The sequence below is a fragment of the Centroberyx gerrardi genome, chromosome 22 (assembly GCF_048128805.1).
Source record: "Centroberyx gerrardi isolate f3 chromosome 22, fCenGer3.hap1.cur.20231027, whole genome shotgun sequence".
NCBI lineage: Eukaryota > Metazoa > Chordata > Actinopteri > Beryciformes > Berycidae > Centroberyx > Centroberyx gerrardi.
In genome coordinates, this window is record NC_136018.1 from 10,729,201 (window position 1) to 10,752,985 (window position 23,785).

The following is a 23,785-nucleotide window of genomic DNA, read 5'->3' on the forward strand; positions in this document are numbered from 1 at the left end:
ATTTGGAAAGACATGTACACTGTTTATTGACTATTTTGGTCTTGGCCTTGACTCGGTCTCAACGCCCTTTGGACCTGGTCTTGACTTGAACTCAACTGGACCTGGTCTTGGAATTGACTTGGACTCGATTAAGGTGGTCTTGACTACAGCGCTAAATTCGAATGCCCTGTTCTTTTCCACAGCTGGAGGTCCCATCGCTGACATCTTGCAGCAGGCCCTCCTGCCTGTGGTCAGCCACTCCAACTGCACCAAAAAATCCACCCTACAATTCTATTAATAGAATGCACTTTCAATGGCAGAAGATCTTGATTTGTTTACATACATAGTTAGATTTGTTTATATACAGTTAGCAGAGTTAGCTAAATTGATGAAGATTGAGATTTTGTTTGTCTAAGTTATGAACGTACAGGCCATAGCAGAACAAGACTAAGCGTCTAACAGCCCCGTGACGCTGAATTTTGTGGAAGCGTCTGCTGAGATTTTACTTAAGGAAAATCACTGGTGTAAACACCTACTCAATTAAAAAGAAAAGTAGCTCATTTAAAATATACTCAAAGTAAAAGTTACTTTTTAATAAATCAACTCAGTGTAATGTGTTAGAAGGAGGAATAAGGGTAATGTAAAGTATGTAAGTATTTTTTCATTATTCTCCTACAGCCAGTGTGGTTACACTGATTTTGTCCTGCTTGCCAACCCCATCCCTGTTGTAACTAATACTTCCCTTCTCTACAGCTTCAAAATGTTGCTTGTGCATCTTGGACCTAAAGCTTGTGATACAACAAGCAACATTTTGGAGAAGATGACAAGGCAACGTGTCGGTCAACAGGAATTGAAGTCAGACTTGCAGCATAATACCTTGCAAAACAGCTGAGGACATGACTGACTGGCTGGTGGAGCAGGGCAAGAAATCTCTCAGGGAGCGGTGAGACTTACTGAGACACATACAGACAGTCCACCACTCAATCTATCATCATCTCTGCTCATGTTAAAGGAATATTTCACCCAAAAATGAAAATTCAGTCATTATCTACTCACCCCCATGCCAGTAGAAATCCCGGATCTCCGGGACTGTTGTATGGACTAACAAACTTTACCCGATTTTCTAGCACTGGCATATCAATATGTTAGAGAAGAGCCATAAAAAGTTCATAGATCAGAGTCAGCCAAAGGTGAAATGCATATTCCTGATGAAATGATGTATTGACTGTCACACAGGGAGTGCATTTGATTCACATTTGATGTGTCAAAACATACAAAATCAAACAAGTTATCAACAAAGCAACTGCATCAAAAATAGCAATAACATAATTTCCCATTACATATTAGGATTTTGAACATGAAGCATCACTTGTCTTGAGCAAAATGTTCAGTGAAATATCTTTTTCTGCTTCGCAGCAATCTCCATCGGTAACATGGCCTCAGGGCCGGCGTCTTCATAAAGTGGCTGTTTGATGTGCCTCCAAACCACCAAAACAATCCGCATGACAAACAGCGCACAGGCCAAAGCCAACAGCACAGCTAAGGGATGAGAGAACAGTAAGTACAGCTTTTAAACAAATAGTTGTGCTCATAAAGATTTTCTGCTGCTTGCCTCCAAATGCAGTTTTATATACAGGCTATAGCATTATAACATTTCCTCATCCAGCAGAAGTGGAAAAGTGATGGAATAAGTGGAAAGTGGAAGCACTGTTACCTCTGTTAACTTTACGTGTCTTGGAAATTACTGAAGTAAAAGTAAGAATCACTAAAAAAGTAGCAGTACCTTATGAAAAAGTCACCAAAAAGTAGTACAAGCACTTCCTTATTTCCATTAAGATTTTGTTCATGTTACAATTTTCTTTTACTTTCCACCTCTGTCACCCTTCAGTGCATCAGCGAAATGAACTAGTGGTATTTATGAGATTATCATAAAATGCATGTGTTTTTGTTGTCAGTTCCTCACCAATGAAGATGCCATTGCGGCTGGGCGCTGCAGCATCATAGTTTTTGTCCAGGTTTCCAGACAGAGCCCAGATCACAACAGGGTAGATGGTGAGGATGTACCGCACATGCTTGTCGAGGACAAAGTTTTCCAGGATAAACCTGCGAGAGACCAAAAACACACACATTGCTTTGGAAATCCCCCCGATGGATGCCTGAGTTATGGCATGTTGCTTTTTTCACAAATGTTTTCCAGTGTGTGAAGAGCATTCTCCTTCGATGCACTTACCACACAAGCAACACAACAGTCAAAATAGAGAGCGAGATGGTGGCAGCGTCCGTTGGAGACATGTTTGCATTATAAGTGAGCACAATGGTCAGGTTAATTAGAGTTGCAATCGTTGTCCATGTTGCGTATATGGACACACCATTCTGAACCTGCAAATATATTAAAGAGTATAAGTTTAATACACTCACACACATACAGAGTGCCTGAAACATTGTCAGTTTAAATATTTCCCTTGTTCTACTTTGGCTGACCGGTTGATTTTTGTTGTTGTTCCTGAGTTAAAAAATCTTATCTGTCACACTAGTACAACCATTATCTAAAATTAGTAAAGTAGATTAATCTAAGCTGGTACCTGGAAGTGTATAAACCTGTACTAGTCAATGATGTTAATATGGGTGTCATACTAACCAACACACGGAGGAGCCACAAGTCTACTTTGTTGTATTTCTTGAGCCAGGCTCCATAAATATGGAGTCCATGGCAGGTGTAGCATATCATGGTATAGTTTGTACAGATGACCAGAAGAAGAAAAACCAGTGCAGCAAGCATCAACCTTTAGTGGGGGGGGGGACAGCAGAAAAAAATACATATTTCATCATGTTGTTGTAAACAGTTTCTATGGTATGACCTTATGTATCATATATTATGTTACAGCTTACATTATGTTGTAAATATATGTAGTGACAGAAACCTGTGCTCCAGGTTTAATTTACAAAGCATCAACTTGTATCAGAAATTAGCCATTTCATTTAAAAACACTTACCCTCTGTCCCAAAGAATCAGCCAGCCAATATTGAAACACATATTGATGCACCAACTAATAAAGAATCCATAAGGCAGCACTGAGGGGCTGCAGTAAACAAAGCCATAGCCGTTCCTAGAAGCAAAACAAGAACAATGAATTATATGTTTATTCAGTGTAACAAATATACTGGGCAGACCTGGATCAATTTAGGCAACCACAGGAAAGTATTTGACAGTTTATTTACTATACTATTTTGGTGAACTATGAACTGCTGACACTCAATTTTGATTTGATTGCAGTGATTTGATAGCTGACAGTTTTCCTCATGCATCAAAGCCCACACATCTGGTATTCCAAGCAGGTTTTAAAAAAAAAAAAATACTAATTAAGTATTTGCATATCCTATTTGACCCAGGTCTGGTCTTTGGATAAAGTTAAGATTTTTATTAATGTTGTAATAGAGAGAATATAAAAAGTAGGCCCTAACTTTCTGCAAAGACTAGTGAGGATGTAGACAATCATTGAAATCAGCCAGGTGTAAATGACGGCCCAGATGTTGAAGGTCCATCCTGAAGGTGTGACCTGGGTGTCAAACACAGCGGACACGTTGGCTGTGGTGGTCAAATAGGGACCTGGGCAGGGAAATGAAAACAATGAATGAAGACATAAACAGAACTGTAGTGAGAGGGATGTGACCTGTTAAACTACCATTCATGATTTCTCAGTAATCCTACAGTACTCGTTCAAAATGCTGCATATTGACAGAAAGACAGTTAAAAAAAAAACTTACCAATTCCAACAACGGCCAGCCCATTAAATACCAAGCTTATTGCAAAGAGGAGAATAGACACTACTATCGCAGCAAGACGTCCAGAATCGTGTTCTCCCATTGTGGTCAACTATGAGAAAAGAAAACTTCAGCTTATTCAAAAATAGAGTGCTTGTACATATTTACACAGAGAACGTTTAGATACTTTGTTAAAGCATTGACACTAAAGAATTGATAGATATGGCACATCTTCATTATCAGATACTGTTTTGTTAGATTTGGTACATCTAAAATAGCACCAGTGGCTTATCGTGAGTGAGCAGGAAGGGTTTAGTGTCTTGCTCAAGGAAATGTTGACAGGTCACACAGATATTGATGGAAACACAGAGACTGTTGCAGGGAATGAACCTGAGACAGCAGGTTATGGGACGGTCTCTGTAACCACTAGGCCACTCTGCCATCCCAAGTTTGATTAAAAAGAAATTGCGAATGTTGTCATGGAAGTGACTCAGAAAGTTGGGATCAACAGCAGGGTGGCGTAGCTGACCCTGACCTCTGACCTCCCTGTGGAAGGGGGCCAGAGATAATAAAGTATCACATTATCATTATACGTCTGCCACAAGGAATATTGATCCAAATTATGCCTTTTTCTTGATAAATCAGCATCTTTCGCATAACCTTTACTGATGTGTTTTACCATAAAAACATGATCAAAAGTTAGTTATCTTTTGTGTATCAGACAAACCACTGCAGAGTGTTGATGTGAATGAGGAAGGCCTTTCTGTTATTCTAATACTATGATTGAAATGCTTCAGATATATGATGTGAAAAGTAAACAATTTTCAGAATTTTAATCAAATTCTAGGCTGAAATAGACAAATGACAAGATTTATCAAGCTTTTAAGCAATGCGTAATTTCAGAGAGGCACACGTGCCATCACTGCATGCTGTGTTTTCTTGTGGATAATTAAGCTGACTGGCAGCATGACTTAGATAACAACAAGTGCCACATGATCAAGACTGGCAACACGATGAAAACAAATAAGACATACCTTTCCTTGCCCCTCCCTATGCGAGCCAGTATGGAGAACAAGACAGACTGTGCAGGGGATGGGCGACTGCTTAACTTATAGAATAGCTGGTTGTGCAAGAGGAAGGTTTATGACCACCCAACACATCACGTGTATCTCTTATCTGGCATACATTTCTGCCTCAGTGCAATACATCATAAAAGGATAACACACTATAGATGTTTTCCCCCCACACCTAATTATGAAAGGCATTCTTTGCTTGAGAATCAATGACATTGTACTGTACATATTTTGTGTACGTTTGTATTAAAACCTATAAATACGTTAAACATAACCAATATCATGACAGCTGGTATTGTCAAGCACATCACATAATGTCAGCAGATAGAGTTAAATAAAGTTACATTTATATTAAAATATCAAGTGACATGAGTAGATTAATACAGGACTACAGGTGTAATCTGATAGTCTAGGTATAGCTGTGCTATAACATTTCTCTGCTTGTTTCCTATACAGTCTGAAAGTGAGAATCAACAGAAGGAAGGTGGAATAGACACAAGGTCTAGAAAAACTAGATTTTATCCCAACCTGGCTGTTTGAATCTTATTTTCCAATCAGTTGAAAGTGGAATAATTAGTTGTAGCTGAACTTAGTATGTAGGCTGCTTACTTTTTACCACCATTACGATCCTTTCTTGTCATTGTGGGGTTATTACTTTACACACTGGATCCTAAGTGGGATACCAAGGTGATGACCATAAAGAGCAAGGCCTCCCTGCATTCCTATTACTCTGTCACTCTTGACCTCAGAGGACAGCTCATTTTATGTTAATGCCCTTTTGTACCTGGTCTATCTGTTCTCATAACTCGTATCTATTCTCGAATATAGAAGACAAAAAAAAACAGAGAATGCATAAAATTTAAGAACAAAATATTTATTTAACAGTAACAGAACACATAGACATGAGTCAAATTGCATAACCAACAACAAATTAACTTTAAACTTTTTGCATATGTGTACAGGTTGGAATGGGATGTCAATGAACTCAGCATTGAGTTCATATAGGGAGAAAACATCACCCAACAGCATTTGAATAGTGCACATTATTTCAACTAATTCGTCAGTGTTGTCAATGTATGTGTTGTACTCTTACATGTACAATGCATTGACTGCTAAGTATATAATATACAGTATATAATACATGTAATATATTTGGGAAGTTTCATCATGTGTGAGCAGTGTCTCCAAGGCCATAGTCATCAATTGCAACAAAATAAAAAGCATTTATAAATACCTCTCATACAGAATAAATCACTGATTATCACACCATGCTGTATCAATAAGGAGAACTTTGGAGTGAAATGGAGTAAAGATATAGAAACAATATCCTCAGCGAAATATCTTTTTCTGCCTCTCAGCAATCTCCATGGGTGACATGGCCTCTGGGCTGACGTCCTTGTATAGTGGCTGTTTGATGTGCCTCCAAACCACCAAAACAGGCCTTGGGACAAACAAGGCACAGGCTAAAGCCAACAGTGCAACTGTTGCAGAAGGAAAGTAGCAGAGCAAAGCATTAGTATACATACTGTATTTGTAGACAAGCAGACAAATACGCAAATATGATGTGAAAAGAGACAAAAAGTTGATAAAGCCAGGTATAATGTCAGGAACACATAATATTTAATGTCCAAGTGATTTAATTCAATATGCTTAATAAGTCTTTTGTTTTTTCAGTTCCTCACCAGTGAAGATGTCATTGCGGCCGGGTGCTGCAGCATCATAGTTTTTTGTCAGGATCCCAGACAGAGCCCAGATCACAACGGGGTAGATGGTGAGGATGTACCGCACATGCTTGTCGAGGATCGTGTTTTCCAGGATAAACCTGTGAGAGATCCGACACATTTGCTTCAGAAATACCCAGAGGTTTTCTCACAAATTTGCTGAAGTGAATACGTATTTCTCCTCTGCCCTACGCTTACCACACAAGCAGCACAACAGTCAAAATAGAGAGTGAGACGGTGGCAGCGTCTGTTGGAGACATGTTTGCATCATTGGTCAGCACAATAGTCAGGTTAACTAGAGTTGCAATCGTTGTCCATGTTGCGTATACGGCCACACCATTCTGAACCTGCAATAGAGACGATTTAAAACACTCAAATGCGCAGCCGTGTTTATGAGAATAAAGTTGGCACCAGCTAGTACATAATGCTAATACACCTGTCATACTAACCAACACACGGAGGAGCCACAGGTCTACTTTGTGGTATTTGTTGAGCCAGGCTCCATAATTATGTAATCCATGGCAAGAGAAGCTTATCATGACATAGTTGGTGAAGGCAATCAGAAAAAGGAAAACCACGGCAGCAATCATCAACCTGTGATGGGGATACAAAATAGCATAAAGAACATTTTATTACAATAATCATGCACATAACTGCACATTTTTGTTTGCTGTCCAGAAAAGGTTGTGGTGAATAAAGTTAGGCCACTCACAGCAATTGTGAAATATGTTATTGCAGCAACCAGGTTATGTTTTTTATAGTATTAATATCTGCTACCAACATGGTGTTTTGCCATGAACACAGCCCCATAAATGTGGCTGTTATTTGATTATAGCCTGTCATTTGCCTATCTCGATGACCAGAACACTTTGAACAGCTCACCTTCTGTCCCAGAGAAACAACCATCCAACATTGAAGCCCTGATTCAAGCACCAGGCCACAAAAAATCCATGTGGCAAAACAGGAGGGCTGCAGTAAACATAGCCATAGGCGTTTCTAGAAAGAAAAAAATACCACAAGGAGGAAATACACTTCACTCAGCATACGAAACACAGTCTAGAAGACAAAAAGAATCTGTAACATCAACGCAGCAGTAGGTTACACTCCTGTTTTTTAGAGGGGAGAAACCCCTTTAGGCAGGTTCTTACTTTCTACAGAGACCGATGAGGATGTAGACAAACATTACAATCAGCCAGATGTAAATGACTGACCAAATGGAAAAGGCCCAATTTGATGGAGTGATCTGGGTGTTAAATGCATCTGAAACATTGCCGGTGCTCTCCAAAAATGGATCTGGGGGACAAAATCCAAAGACCAAAGAACTGTATTACAGTAAGTGTGATGCAGGTACAGATACAGGTGTTAGATGACTGTTAAAACATTTCACAGAATGAATCCAGACGTACTATGAAAAGCAATTTTCTGGGATGGCATGGCCAGTGGCACAGAAACTATACCATGTATATACAGTGTGTATTACAAATTACTGCATATAAAAGGGAGACAGAACTTGGACTTACATGTTCCAGGTCCCGCCAGAGCACCGAACACCAGAGTAATGACAAAGCAGAGCACTGACAACACTATGCCAATCAACTGGCTAATACAGTGTTCTCCCATTGTGGTTAAGTCAGCTTATCTAAAAACAGAAATGATGACTTAAAACACTTGCAAATCATAATAAAAAAAATGCAACAATTAACTAATTTGTGCATCAGTTTTGGAAATGCTTAATATGTTTGTTGAAAAATGAATCTTAGAATTTAAATCAAATTCTAATTTTATGCAGGTGAGTTTTTAAAAATGTATAATTTCATTAAGACACAGTCCACATGTGTCACTGTGCATTTATCCTACACCTTAACTATGAAGTGGTACCAAAAGTAACAGGATAAAATAAACGTTTGGCATACCTTTTGTTGGACTTTCTTAGGTAGAAGCAGTGAGCAGTAAAGAGCAACAGAAGGAGGGTGGGCTTTTTATTTCATACAAACAGCTGGTTGTGTAAGAGCCATGTGCTTTATGACCTTTCAGCACATGTACATCCTATAACGGTATCAAAGTTTAGAGTTTCCCCCCATATGTAATTAAAGAGATCTCTGCCCTTGGTCTTCAAATGATGAACTTGGTGAATAGAGAAGAAAAAAAAATACATAAATCTGCTATCAGTGACTACTGCTGCTGTAGGCTATAACATCATACATTTACAACGTAAACAATTACAAAAGGTAGACTTTGTCCCAACTGGCCTGTTTGATAATAGGCCTTTTTCAGTTGAACAGTCAAAAGGGGGCAGCAGGGTTTACTCACTACTTATGTGCCTGAATGTTTGACTTTGAACAACTTTGCTCTTGAGCATGTTTGAGTTGTTGGCTTGGTGCAATCCTTTTGCCACCATTTAGAAAAGTCATGACCAAATTAACATATTTTTTCACTTCTAATGTCAGAGTTCATTTTGTGTTGCTTTGATAGATAAATATAAATAGTGTTACAACCCGGCTCAAGGAAGTAACAAAGGAGAGACATACGTCAAAGTAAAAGTTATAACAATTTATTAACTAAAACTAAGGGATAAACAAACACAAACTACATCAAACCAAAAGAACAGAACAAACAGTGTGCATAGGTGAGGAGGGAGAGAGCAACTGATGGTCTGAAGGCTTTTTAAGCCCAGGGAGTACACCGGGCCCAGGTGCACTCCATCAGCGCTGACGATCCCGCCTACCAGGCTCCTACAGGACAGACAAGACACACAGAGCAGCAGCCGGTAGAGCGGGAGGGTAGATAAAAACTTGGTAAGAGCATCATGAGTTTGATTTCTATAATCAGTTTCAACTTCAATAAATTCAATCATTCCATACAAATTCAGAAAACAGAATTTAAATTCAGTCGTCTGGTGAAACAAATCTCATCACTTTCAATCTAAGTCATTTACACAAGACACTTTTGTCAAGACTTTAGAAATCTTTGCAAGTCATCAAAGTACAAGTCAAAGTCAAGTCCCAAGTCAAGTCTCAAGTTTTCTCTTCATGCACCAAGTCTCAAGCAATTAAAATTAGATAGATAGAACTGCTGTAATATGTCCGGTAAATTGTTTTTAATTTACCCTTTGGCATGTAGGTAGCACTGAGTATGCTTTTGCTGTAGTCAGCGGTCAAGTGTTATAACAAGGTCGTTACCATTAGGCAAAGGTGGGCACTGCCTCGAGGGCCCCACACAAGACAATAATAGGCTACAACTAATATAATAATAGAAAAATATTTTTATTATAAATCATGGAAATGTTTAACACAAACAGCAGTCATGAAAGAGCACTGAGCAAAATATTCAATAATGGGGCACCAACAGTAAACAGAGATTAGGAATCAATAAGCAGAGATCACAAAGAATAATGCATATGGGTTGAAATGGAAGGGAGAACAAGGCAAAAAAGCATAACAGCAACAATAATTATCACGGTAATAACTATCAACAATAATAACCACCAAAAGTAGGCCTATTCATAATAATAACTCAACCTTGTTTGAGTTATTTCAACCTTGCTTGTCAGCTACAACCCTTGCCATGGAACAGCAGCGCTTGATGCAGTCAAACATTTAAACTCCAACCCCAGAAACTAGAGTTAAAATCGGCTATGAACACATGACCAAAAACATAATTTGGCTTTTAGATAATTACAGTCTTTTTTTTTTTTTTTTTTAAATGTCCATTGGCTGTTACCAAAATCGGGGCTCCGGCCGGTCCATCATCCCACCGTGGCGCTGTGCTTCCGGGCAGTACCGGCGTGTGTGAGCGCTGTCCCCGGTGGCTTTGCAGATGGGACAGGTGTAGCTCCAGAGGACGGGGCAGATCACCTTCCCGTCTTCTGACTTCAGCTTGTGTGACCGGTAGACCCCCGCAGATTCCCCGTTCTGCTTGCAGAAGCGGCAGTAGTCGAGGAAGTAGTCCGAGGAAGTCACACTGCAGGCGGTGTCCGAAAGGCTGCTGGTGGAACTCAGGTTGCTCCCTTTGAAGTTTTTACGGGCCTTCTCCTTCTGCGGGGTACAGGCTTGGTTTTGGTCCCATGGCGCTTTCGGTCCTTTCTGGGGAGCACCGGTGGCCCTGGTCTCCATCTCACGCAAGCCGCACAGTTGCGCCAGCAGTGTGCCCAGGTTCATGTAGTCATGCCACATGTCAAAGTCGTCCCCGACAGGGAGGGGGGCGGTCTGGCTCGCGATCTGTCTCTGCATGGTCGTCATTCTTGGGAGTTTTGTTGTGATTTGTGCGGCCACGTGCTGCAGCCTCTCATTTTTATAGATGTCTGAGAAATGGCCCTATGTTCCTCAAGTGCAACAATGTGTGGATCTTCAGTAATCAGCTTTGTGAGAAAAGGCCTTTTTTTCATAATATTTTCTAACTCTAATGTCACACCACATGCACTGCCCCTCCAGCAGTGCACCTGTTTGTACTTGGGGCAGAAAAGGGTAGAGAAAGGTCAGAGAGTTGATTTGCCCAATTCTGGTTGGCATCAGTGGTCGTCTGCAGTCTAGACCACACACTTAAATCCAAAATTTAAAAGCCACTATCAGATATAAAGGTATTCTCAATCTAATGTAGGAATTTCAAATGCATAAAACACTAGGCCTATTTTGAAAACTGGTAAACTGCACATTCCAGATGGAACTTCTAAGTTGTTAGTATGTCTTATTATTAATTTACACAAGACAGTGTAATGAATTAAAAGTGATATCCAAAGTGTGTGTGTGTGTGTGTGTGTGTGTGTGTGAGAGAGAGAGAGAGAGAGAGAGAGAGAGAGAGATTTATTTTAAGTTATCTTTACTTATCTGTATGTATATACACATATATATATATATATATATATATATATATATATATATATATATATATATATATATATATTCACAGCCAAACTTGGACAACTAAGGTCAGAGAAGGAAGAAGCGTTTAGGAGTGGGGACAGAGACAGGTTTAAAGAGTCAAAGTACAGGTTTAGCAAGGCGGTGAGAGAAGCTAAACGACTGTACTCTGAGAAACTCCAACACCAGTTCTCAGCCAACGACTCTGCTTCTGTCTGGAAAGGGCTCAGACAGATCACCAACTACAAACCTAGAGCCCCCCACTCTGCTAATGATTTGCGCCTGGCCAACAACTTGAATGAGTTTTACTGCCGCTTTGAAAGACGATGGGACAGTCCTGACACCTCTCCACAGCTGCCCACCTCAGAGCCCCCCTCCCCCCCTACCACAGTGACAACTCTCTCCATCCTGGAGAGGGACGTTAACAGGCTCAAGAGACAGAACCCCAGCAAAGCAGCCCGGCCAGACTCTGTCTCTCCATCCACCTTGAAGCACTGTGCTGATCAGCTGTCTCCGGTGTTCACAGACATTTTCAACACCTCACTGGAGACATGCCACGTACCAGCCTGCTTCAAGACCTCCGCCATCATCCCCGTCCCCAAAAAGCCAAGGACCACAGGACTTAACGACTACAGACCCGTCTCCCTGACCTCTGTGGTGATGAAGTCATTTGAGCGCCTTGTGCTGTCACACCTCAAAAACATCACTGACCCACTCCCTGCAGTTCGCCTACAGAGCCAACAGGTCTGTAGACGATGCAGTAAACATGGCCCTCCACTTCGTCCTCCAGCACCTGGACTCCTCAGGAACCTACGGCAGGATCCTATTTGTGGACTTCAGCTCTGCCTTTAACACGATCATCTCGGCTCTGCTACAGGACAAGCTCTCCCAGCTGAGTGTGCCTGACTCCACCTGCAGGTGGATCACAGACTTCCTGTCGGACAGGAAGCAGCACGTGAAGCTGGGAAAACACGTCTCTGACTCCCGGACCATCGGCACCGGTTCCCCTCAAGGCTGCATTCTTTCCCCTCTACTCTTCTCCCTGTACACCAACAGCTGCACCTCCAGTCACCAGTCTGTCAAGCTCTTGAAGTTCGCGGACGACACCACCCTCATTGGGCTCATCTCTGTGAGTCAGCCTACAGGCGGGAGATCGACCGGCTGGTGTCCAAGGTTATTATCGTTAACAAAAACTAGCGAAATAACGAAAACTAGGTGTGAAAAAACATTTTCATTAACTGAAATAAAAATAAAAACGAGGCTTTACAAAAAAACGATAACTAAGTGAAACTGTATTGTGTGTTTACAAAACTAACCAAAATAAACTAAAATTATAGAGAAAATGTCTTTAGTTTTCGTCTTTGTCAATTTATTTCATACATAAGCCTAGTATTTTGGGTGGATATGAAATCTATCTCCAAATGGTTTTTTTTCTATTTTTTTTTACCTTTTTGAATCTCGCCCCTGACAAATACCCCACATTACAAAAAAAGACTAAAACTAACACTGAAACTAATAAAAACTAAACTAAAACTAAGCATTTTCAAAAACTAAAAACTAAACTAAACTAGCAAACCCGCTTTAAAAACGAATTAAAACTAAACTGAAATTGAAAACAAAAAGTCAAAACGAAATAAAAATAAAAACTAATGAAAAATGCAAAACTATAATAACCTTGCTGGTGTCCTGGTGCGGACTGAACAACCTAGAGCTCAACGCTGTAAAGACAGTGGAGATGGTTGTGGACTTCAGGAAGAACCCGGCCCCACTCACCCCATCACCCTGAGTCCTTCCGCTTCCTGGGCTCCATCATTACCCAGGACCTCAAGTGGGAGCTGAACATCAGCTCCCTCACAAAAAAAGCACAACAGAGGATGTACTTCCTGCGGCAGCTGAGGAAGTTCAACCTGCCAAAGACGATGATGGCACACTTCTACACCTCCATAGTCCATCCTCACCTCCTCCATCACCATCTGGTACGCTGCTGCTACTGCCAAGGACAAGGGCAGACTGCAGCCAGTCTACAGCTTTTCCATTTCACTTTAATAGCAGATATATTGCACATTTTTTATTATATTTTTTCATATTCTGTATTGTAAATATCTCTTTTTGTTTTTTATATTCATGTTCTTGACTTTTTGACTTGCAGTACTTGTGTTTTTACTTCTACTTTCTTATTTTTCTCCATGTTTATTGTATGCACCTACATACCAAGGCATATTCCTTGTAACTTTACTTGGCAATAAACCTGATTCTAATTCTGATTCTGATATATATATTAACAGCAAAATCACACATTTTCTGTTTGGATTTTTTAGTTAATTTTACCTATTCTTATTTATATATTTGATTGCAATGTTGCAATGTCACACAGCTCTGGTTACACATTTCTTTATTCTAGTAGATCTTTACTTATTGTACGTGCATTTTTGTTTTTATTTCACACTTGCTTTGGCAATGTAAACGTATGTTTCCCATGCCAATAAAGCCTCTTTGAATTGAATTGAATTGCATTGAGACAGAGAGAGAGAGAGAGAGAGAGAGAGAGAGAGCGAGAGAGAGAGAGAGCGAGAGAGAGAGAGAGAGAGAGCGAGCGTGTGTGTGCGTGCGCGTGCATGTGTAGGCTATTTGTCTGAAACCAAGTGGTTGGATGATGTCTGGTCGGTCTGTGTTGTGTGTATTGTAATGTTTGTGACTACACCGCCGCAGACGTCGATCTAATGATCCCTGGCGCCAGGACGGCCTTCTAGTTCTCTTTAAACTGAGCCATTGTTTCATGTCCAAAGACTGGACCGTTAGTATGAAGACGCACACCTGAACATTTAGAAAACCAACCCCTTTGTTAAATTATGTAATGTGTATGTGTACTCTTCACTCTCATTGAGCCAGGGTGGGGTGTGTAAATGTTGGTGTGTTTGGGTTCTTGGGGTTAAGTACCTTTGCTGTTTTTTCTTCTTATCTTTTTTTTATGTGTATATTGTGAGTGTTCCTTACTGTCTTTTTTCGTTTCCATGGTAAAAAATTCTAAAATGTACACCCACATGCTCATTGTTATGTTGTTTAAAACGGTTTTCAATGAAAATATTTTGCAAAAAAAAAAAAAAAAGAAAAACAACTCCTGCGGCACACGAACTCCTGAGATTTGTTTGAGCATATTTGCTTTAGCACTCCTTGAAGTTTTCGTCGCCGTAATGACCTAGTGTATTGTTCTGACTACGTTGTGCAGCTATCTTTCCCGTGCAAGCGTGCCATTTATGTAACTGCGTGGTGTGCGCATTTCCACTGCAGTTGAAATTACAGTAGTAATCACTGTGATTTGCGTTAAAACTGAACACTTGGTCTGTACTCACTATTACTGTACAATGCTTTTGTTAATCAAATATGCATTTGTTTGTTTGGTGTGCATAACATTATTAAGTGTGTCGTGTGTTTACCAGTTTTGCAATGCAAAACCGTCGTCGTGGGTGGGGTGGAACGGGGTGGGTAGGGAGGGGGTAAATAAGAGAGGGGCGCTTAGTCTCACGCATGCGCAATACTATACCGGCGGCAGCTGTAGAAACGGTGGCCTAGCGAATAAGGGGATTATAGAGCCCAATTTGACAGGTCAGAGAATAATTAAATTCATTTCGTAGTCTCTGTGTGGTAATTCGATATATTCCTGAGCTCGTCAAATTCTCAATGTCAGCAACGCTTGCAGAATATTCGTCAGGGTGTGGTGTTGTCTCTTGAGCTAACGTTAACGTTACATTTCAGAGCTAATGCAGCTAGCGTCAGCTAGCCGCTGTTAGCCAGCTAGCGCTTTCGGCACTAAACAGGCTGTGCTAACAACGGCTCTGACATTAGCTATGTAGCTCACTATAGCCTTCTTGCTATCGTAAACCAGCAGTTTATTCGTCCAGTATTGTTTAGTGAATTGACGGGGGAAGCGACACTCCTGGTTGTTAGCTGTTTATGGCATTGGTAGTTTAGGAATCTTTAAGTGTCAACTAGTTTAAGACAAGACAAACAAAGCTATCAAGCTAGTATCCTTAGATGCCCCCATTGCTCCCTACAAGCAATGAACTGTGATGAATGGTACCCCATTTAGCTACCCTGCAGTGTTTTCAAATGTGAAGTATAACGTTGGATAGTAACATAGTGATTGTCTTGAAAATCCCTATAATCTACACCTGCATGAAACTGGTTAAGATATTCTACGTACAGCTAACTTAATTCGTGTGAAGGTACATAATGTTATGCCTAATGTAAACAAAAGAATTTACCCAGGCTTGACAAACGTATTGCACCTTGGTATAGCTGTGTCATACCATTGGTGTTTTCACACAACCCTTTCCCAAATATTACTTAACTCATGTAATATATTTCTATATCTTTTCAGGCTACACAATGAGTCAGGGTAAGGACAATGCACGGCTCAAGAGCTACAAGAACAAGTCTCTCAACACAGATGAGATGAGGAGGAGGAGGGAAGAGGAAGGCCTACAGCTCCGCAAACAGAAGAAGGACGAACAGGTGAGCCAAGCATGGAGGGAGTGCTATGGGGCTTGTTAAGCGGTGGTTGATTGTTGATGATTTAGCTTTAATATATATTATTTGTACAGGGAGAAATCCCTGAAGGTAAAATGTTGGAATTGTGACCATTGGTGATGCCATAAGACAAATGACCAAATATGTTTTTTGTTTTTTTTAAATAGACAATATTATTCTCTTCTGTTCCAGCTGTTTAAGAGGAGGAATGTTGCCACAGTGGAGGAGGATGGAGCCCTGGAGGATGATGGGATGGCTGACAGCGGCTATCTGGAGTCCCAAGCTAACAACATGGATCCACTCACGGTGAGAAAGATGGACATTAATCAACACATGGATAGAGATACTAAAATAAAGGATCCTACTCTCTGCATACACTCAGTGATATTATACACAAGTCAGGTGTGAAGGTGTTCATTGTATACTCAGGCTTTTCTTTCTTATGCATCCCCATCACCCTCTTCATTTCAACAAATTTCACAATTTCTGTCTCTCCCCTCACTGTTTATTTTTGTCTCTCGGTCTCCATCTCTGTCTGTCCTGTAGGGTGGGGTGATATCTGAGGACATGACTCAAATGATCTTCTCCAGTTCTCCTGAGCAGCAGCTGATAGGTACTCAGCGCTTCAGGAAACTTCTGTCTAAAGGTAAGCGTGCTGTAGCTGTATATCATACCTCGTATAGCCTACACATTTCACCCGTGGTTCTTGACAGTGGAACCTGCCTGTGCACTTAATTCAGTGAGGTATGCCTTGTCTCACACAGAACCCAACCCACCTATTGATGAAGTCATTGCCACTCAAGGGGTGGTGGAGCGCTTTGTTGAGTTCCTGAAGAGGAGGGAAAACTGCACATTGCAGGTACATTTCCTCAGTGATATTGTCAGTTATGTGCTGATATTGAAAAACCCCACCTGATTTTTATATTGGTAATAAACACAGCATCCAGACTAGATGTTTCCAGAATATGAGGCCATTCATAAACCCCAGTAACAATTTGACCTAGACTTGCATCTTATGCTATGTTCAGACAGCAGGCAGATCAGATTTGTTTTTCAAATCTCATCTTTAATGCTGACTGTCCACCTTGTAATTTACAAGTGACCAGACCGGATTTGTGTGCTTGGACAGTATAATCAGTTGCTGCCAGTACAACATTCATTGTCATTATAACAATGCAGTTGTGCACACACTGACTAAGGGTGCGTTTTCTGTCCAACAACTCTGGGTGCTAGTAACAAGCTGGTAACATGGAAGTCTCCTTGTTGCTTATTCTGACTGTTTTTATGATGGCATTTTCTTGTTGCGGTGCAGTGAGAGGAGGCTTGAAACCTCTTAATTTGTCCAGACACCAGTATTCTCTTGCTGGCTCTCCTCCCTGTTTGTTGTTCTCTGCTCTTCATGTCGCAACGTTTAACGTCAAATACATGTTGCATTGGGAGTGAGGGTGAAAAAACGCACTTCAAATCCAGTCTGAGTGGCCAGACTGAGTCGGATATTCACAGATGCCATTTGAGATGCGCATTTCAGACCACCTACAGATGTAGTTTAAATCTCATGTTATGCTTTGTTTTTTTGTTTTGTTATGTTTTGTTTTTGCTCTTCAGACTTTATTTTTTTAAAGGGTTTTCTAAGGGGTTTGACTCGTGTTGGTTATGCAAAAAAGAAGAACTGCCTGTCTGAACATAGCATTACTGTATGCTTCTCACTCACTGAAGTGCAGCTTGTTAAATATCTTGTTGTTGTGTTTCAGTTTCACAAACATGGTCAAATTTAGGTTGTGATGCAAAACCTGAGAGCAGCTGGTGCAGAGAGAACATTTATGCAGTAGCAGAGGATAAGTTGAAGTTCAAACCCAACAGTTCCAAGAGAATTATATTCTTTAAATATGCAAAATGTAAACATTTTGTTTGATAATTGTTGTTTTAGTTCGAGGCTGCATGGGTGCTGACCAACATCGCATCGGGTACATCCCACCAGACACGTGTGGTAATCCAGGCGGGGGCTGTGCCCATTTTCATAGAGATGCTCAGCTCTGATTTCGAAGACGTACAGGAACAGGTAAGGAGGATGCTGACTGACCTGTGATTTTCTGCTCTGGCTGTGCTCTCACCCATTTGTCTTGTCATCGGAAGTGACTGAACGCTTTTCTAATAATGTTCCTTGTTCTTACTCCCCCAGGCCATTACTGTAAATAACAACATATTCTTAGTTAGCCTGTCTGATTTAATGAGGTTAAATAAAACAGAAGTGGTGATTTATAAACACTTTAGGAAGGTGCATAAATTTAATTAGAATACATGCAAGTCTATTATCCTGTACTAACTCATTTCATTAAACATTTTAACATTTAATGTTTACTGTTGTATGACCTGGATTTGCTATCGCCCCTCAGGCAGTGTGGGCCTTGGGAAACATAGCAGGAGATAGCACAGAATGCAGAGACTACGTAGTGGACTGCAACATCCTGCCCTCGCTGGTGCAGTAAGTGGCAACTCCACACATCATTGTCATTACATTTTCTCTTTTACTGATGCTTGAAAATACCGAGAGCAGACCAGTGAATATGCTTTATAGCTTGGAGATCCTGCATCCTTGGTAAAACGTGTGCTGCTCCTTTCGCAGGTTATTGGCCAAACAGAATCGTCTGACAATGATGAGGAATGCCGTGTGGGCACTCTCAAATCTGTGCAGAGGCAAGAACCCACCTCCAGACTTCACCAAGGTAATTGGCCAAGATAAATATATTGCTGTGGCAACAATGCAGCTATCACATTGCCAAGGTATATCATATCTCATATCTCAAGGTCACAGCAGGCTGTGTAATGTTGTTAATATAAAAACTGGGAAACGCAGTTGCTCCCACTAAACTTAACCAAGCAAATGGCATGCATGCTCCTTCTCTAACCCTCTCACCCACTTTTATTGTCCCATTCCCTCCAGGTGTCCCCATGTCTCAGTGTGCTCTCCTGGCTGCTGTTTGTCAATGACACCGACATCCTGGCTGATGCATGCTGGGCGCTTTCCTACCTGTCTGATGGCCCCAATGACAAAATCCAGGCTGTCATCGACTCTGGAGTCTGCCGCAGGCTGGTGGAATTACTGCTGTAAGGTCTTACACACACACACACCATCACTTGTATGATATGAGAGTTCATAGAACTCTATCATTAATTACTGGAGAGACATATAAACTTTGTTGTCAGTTGTGTATTGGGCTTTTTTCGAGAGAGATGAACTTCTGAGTGATCACACAGTACGATTTTGTGTTGTCCTAGGCACTCTGATTATAAGGTGGTATCCCCTGCACTGCGGGCTGTTGGGAACATAGTCACTGGAGATGACCTACAGACACAGGTAACAGCAGCATGTACACACGGAAAGTAATGCTATATTAAAATTCTTGGAGTGAAATGTTGCTTTATCTAATAAAGAGTGATGCACCGATATATCAGTAGACAGTTTGTATCAGCTGGCTTAATAGCTTACAGTAGTCTGTAATTTGAACACCCTGCCTCACGTTCCCACTGTTTAAACACACATTCACAAGTGGGAGTTGGCCGCTGCAAGAACAGTCCTTTGTTGGCCACTCCGCTGTGACACTGGAGGAGTTGGCAGTTAATCTTGCTCAAGCACACATTGACAGTAGTTGTTGAGAGAGGAGAGAGTGTTTCTCATGCACTTTGCACACCCAGTTTTTCCCAGCCAGTCCAGGGATTCAAACCAATGACCCTCCAGTCACCAACCTGCTCCCATACCCTACAGACTACTGCTGGTGATGGCCTATTGAAAACAGCAGTTTTTAGCATTTGTGAAAGAAAAGTAACTGTTTTCTAGATGATGTTACAAGTGCCTGGCAAAGAAAAATGCTGAAATAAAATTCCAAATGTCAAAGCATTCCATTCATGTCATTAATTGGTGGGTATGTGTGTGTCTCAGCATTAAGTATTTCAATAAGAATGCATCAGCTACATGTCAGTGGGCTATTTCTGACTTTGGTTGTGCTTTGTTGTATTGTCCAGGTGATCCTGAACTGTTCAGCCCTGCAGTCCCTGCTCCACCTCCTCAGCAGCCCCAAGGAGTCCATCAAGAAGGAAGCCTGCTGGACCATCTCCAACATCACTGCAGGGAACCGCGCACAAATACAGGTGTGTGTGCAGGCGTGCTACAACTTAGCGTGCAGATTGGTTACTCATAGATCTGGTAAAGTTGACATGAACATTGCATTTCCACACTCAGACTTTCTTCCTCTTGGTAGATGGTGATTGATGCAGAACTGCTGCCTCCTCTCATCACCATCCTGCAAGTAGCAGAGTTCCGCACACGGAAGGAGGCAGCCTGGGCCATTACCAACGCCACCTCAGGGGGGTCTGCAGAGCAGATCAGGTCAGACCGCTGATGCACTGTTCATTCCCAAGGCACAGCCTGAGGCCAGTTAGCATTCCTATATCTGTGGTCTCTCAACCATTCCATTGTAGCTTGTTGCTGCCATATGGATGACGTTTTGGGTATAACAGTCGTAAGAGCCAGTAGCTGGCTCACTCCACCAATCAGATGTAATATAACACTGACGTTCAGGCTGTAGTTAGCTCCTCCAATCAGAAGTAATGTATTAACACAAAAGTAAATTCCTGCTTATTTGCCCTGGGCGGACAGTAAAAGTTATATCCTGGAGTGTGTGTGTGTGTGTGTGTGTGTGTGTGTGTGTGTGTGTGTGTGTGTGTGTGTGTGTGTGTGTGTGTGTGTGTGTGTGTGTGTGTGTGTGTGTGTGTGTGTGTGTGTGTGTGTGTGTGTGTGTACTGCCCCCTGCAGGCACCTGGTGGACCTGGGCTGTATAAAGCCTCTGTGTGACCTGCTCACACTTATGGACTCCAAAATCGTGCAGGTGGCTCTGAACGGCCTGGAGAACATCCTGCGTCTGGGAGAACTCGAGGCCAAGAGGGGAGGAGGCATCAACCCCTACTGTGCACTCATTGAGGAGGCCTACGGTAGGCGTACACACACATTTTGAATTGGACAGCTAGCAGTACAACATCAATTATTGGACACATCCCCATCTGACGTGCTTCTTTCCTTGATCCCACAAAATTTGGAAGACAATCCCCCACAAACAGTTTGTCCACAGTATTCAAATAGGTTTGCAAATGCATATGCCAATTTTTGCAACGGTACACTCCTTTCAAAGTCGATTTGATCTCCGCTTACCTGAATCAGGCAGGTGCATCCACCTAAGCGAGCGCTAGATGAGCAGTTTGCAGTCACAGTTCTGTTTTCCCAGCTTCTAGGTTTTGCATCAGTGGGCGATACTATAGGCCAGATCCCCATCTTGTCATTAAATAGATATGGATGCCAAGCTTTCAGGGCTGTGAAAAGTTACAGATATTAAGCCGTATTCATCCCTCCTTCCCAGGTCTGGACAAGCTGGAGTTCCTGCAGGGCCATGAGAACCAGGAAATCTACCAGAAAGCCTTTGACTTGATTGAGCGCTACTTCAGCCCTGAAGATGAGGACCCGTCCCTGGCTCCAGCTGTCGACCTGCAGCAGCAGCAGTTCCTCTTCCAGCAGTGTGAGGCCCCAATGGAGGGCTTCCAGCTATAATGCTAACCCCCCCCCTCCATGCTCCACCTTCATCCTCACCTCAGCCCCCCTCTGTCTCTCTCTCTCTCACTCTCTGCCCACTACCACGACCAAGGGCGACAACAACCCTAGATTCCCTTCCCTCCCTTCCCATTATCAGAGAGATTGATTTAATCATTATCATGATTATTAAAAATGTAATATTACAGGAGCACGTGTGTGCGTACGTCCAATGCGGGTCGAGTTCTGCAGTCTTGTCAGCCAGTTTGTGAAGGTTTCACTCTCATTATTCTGTCTTGCGCTGAGCTCACCTCTGCGCTTAATGCCTCAGCAGCACAATCCCCGATCCCCATCCTCACCCCACCCACCTGCTCAAGCCCCAGTATCTCCCACTGCTCCCCAGAAGGTACCCAGCAGAGTGCGCCCCTGTAACACCATCCCCGTGTTACCCCAGACAAGCCGTCTACTTTTTGGACTTCCTTCTTCTGCTCATCCCTTACTAAAGGCCCACCTTCCTCTCCACATTCCCATATGATTGACGACCGCATCTCTCCGAGTGAATGGGAGTTAGTAGGACTGCGCTGCTTGTCTGATTGAACTGCATTAATGACTCTTGAGACAGACAAACATGGACGTGATTTTACCCCCCACATCCCTAGAGAAGAATGATTTAACCTAAACACTGGACTGACCGTGAGACTTTGACCACATGATTGACTGTGGTCATTGGACTGAACCGCCCACAGTGGCGCGATGTGGCCAGTCCCAACCCAAGGACTTAACTGACCTCTACTGAAGGCACTTAAACAACTCAAAAATGGAGGTGACTTCCCTTACCTCTTCTCTCCGGCCATTGGTTGGTTGCCGTGGATAGGCGACCATAGATGGACAAATTAGGAACTTGACTGTGTTGGCGAGGGGTGGAGCTTGTTAATGACAAACTAGGCTGCTTGCGTACCCTCTTGGATCCCATATCATGCATTCCTGCCACCAGTAATGGGACTCTCCAACCACACAGGCTCCATCCCTAAGAGTTTGGGCTGCCTCCTGCCTCTGGTGTGATGTGCATAACCCCATGGAACCATGGGAATTGGAGTCTTCCCTCGCACTGAGACAATTGGACAGACTTAGACGACACAAAATAGACTATTTAACCCTGGAGTCTGTCCAGAAGCAGACCAGTGGGAATTTTTATTATCTTACCATAATTCCATTTCATTCGCAGCACTTTAGTTCAGGAATGACACCTGCTCATTGAGAATATACAGTAGTTTTTACGCTCACTATTTGATTGGTTGATGATGTTGATGACACGGCTCTTCCCTCCTCAGGAAGTGAGGTGTAAAGAGGTGTGGTCTGTATCCTCAGTCCCCTTCCGGTATGACAAGGATTACAAAGTACCTCACTGTTTACCCTTCCCGCAACGGGACTAGCATATTGTGGACTGAAACTGTTAACACACTAATTATAATCAGTAGATCATGCTGCCTCATCAAAGCTATGAGAACTTTATCCTGACTAAGTAAGTTCCACCAGTCAGACTCTGGAGAATTGGCTATTGGCAATGAGCAATCAAACATTGGCTTCCCAATGTATGTTCAGGTTATATTTTGTAGTTTGATCATGCCAAATCATTGACACATACAAACCAATTTTTGGGTCAGGAGTGTTGAAAACAATGTTCTTTTTTAAACCATTTTAAGTTTTTATTTGGGGGTAGAATCTGTCATTTTGCTGATGGTGCCATAATCCTTATTCAGAAATCCTGCCGGGTAATTTCAACAAAAGAAATCCAGATTAAACTTGAAAATACTGGTGATTACATTAGTTAACAAAACTGAATGTTTGTTTACCAAGTCCTCTTTACATTTCTTACTTTTGTCAAAATCTCTGCAAGAGATGACCAGCTCTTCATGTTCATTACTGCTATTGTATTGAGTTTGTGTAACTGTCCTCTGTTATGCCATTTGCATAAATGCTGTTTCATGAACTACTGTGTTAGTGAATCAGTTTCATTGTGGTCACTATGCATGATAGTATCAATGATCAACAGAATGCTTATTTCTGGTAAATATTTTCTTTGATCAAAGTACTGCTATGTGATAGCAGAGTAGTAGTTTCACCTCCCGTGTGTCCAGTATTTAGTTTGCCATGTGGCATGCTTTAGCACACTGTATGTTTAGTGGACAACGTGAGCAAGAAAACACCACAATGCACTTCACACTGAACACACAAGAGGGGGAGATGCTACAAGTGTTCTCATCGCTCACTCTGGAAAAAAAAAGTATTCCT

The 23,785-nt window shown here is 41.8% G+C and overlaps 4 protein-coding genes across 4 annotated transcripts; 1 reads left to right on the plus strand and 3 right to left on the minus strand.

Annotated features, from left to right (window-relative positions):
* Window positions 1–1,366: 1,366 nt before the first annotated feature.
* On the minus strand, window positions 1,367–5,436 carry LOC139923080 (uncharacterized). Its single transcript, XM_071913781.1, has 7 exons — window positions 5,424–5,436; window positions 3,442–3,586; window positions 2,973–3,086; window positions 2,618–2,762; window positions 2,210–2,358; window positions 1,943–2,082; window positions 1,367–1,518 (listed from the first exon to the last, which is right to left on the minus strand). The coding sequence occupies exons 1-7, from the start codon at window positions 5,434–5,436 to the stop codon at window positions 1,367–1,369; spliced, it is 858 nt and encodes a 285-aa protein (XP_071769882.1).
* Window positions 5,437–6,143: 707 nt separating this feature from the next.
* LOC139923078 (uncharacterized) lies at window positions 6,144–8,155 on the minus strand. Its single transcript, XM_071913780.1, has 7 exons — window positions 8,056–8,155; window positions 7,684–7,828; window positions 7,418–7,531; window positions 6,985–7,129; window positions 6,734–6,882; window positions 6,497–6,636; window positions 6,144–6,295 (listed from the first exon to the last, which is right to left on the minus strand). Exons 1-7 carry the CDS (start codon window positions 8,153–8,155, stop codon window positions 6,144–6,146), a joined length of 945 nt encoding a protein of 314 aa, XP_071769881.1.
* Window positions 8,156–10,251: 2,096 nt separating this feature from the next.
* Window positions 10,252–10,773, minus strand: nanos2 (nanos homolog 2). Its single transcript, XM_071913779.1, has one exon. It carries the CDS (start codon window positions 10,771–10,773, stop codon window positions 10,252–10,254), a length of 522 nt encoding a protein of 173 aa, XP_071769880.1.
* Window positions 10,774–14,946: 4,173 nt separating this feature from the next.
* Window positions 14,947–23,672, plus strand: kpna1 (karyopherin alpha 1 (importin alpha 5)). Its single transcript, XM_071913794.2, has 14 exons — window positions 14,947–14,994; window positions 15,770–15,903; window positions 16,111–16,224; window positions 16,465–16,564; window positions 16,683–16,777; window positions 17,846–17,977; window positions 18,312–18,400; window positions 18,542–18,641; window positions 18,860–19,023; window positions 19,195–19,273; window positions 19,939–20,064; window positions 20,175–20,302; window positions 20,729–20,904; window positions 21,327–23,672. The coding sequence occupies exons 2-14, from the start codon at window positions 15,778–15,780 to the stop codon at window positions 21,512–21,514; spliced, it is 1,617 nt and encodes a 538-aa protein (XP_071769895.1). The 5' UTR covers window positions 14,947–14,994; window positions 15,770–15,777; the 3' UTR covers window positions 21,515–23,672.
* The last annotated feature ends 113 nt before the right edge of the window (window positions 23,673–23,785 follow it).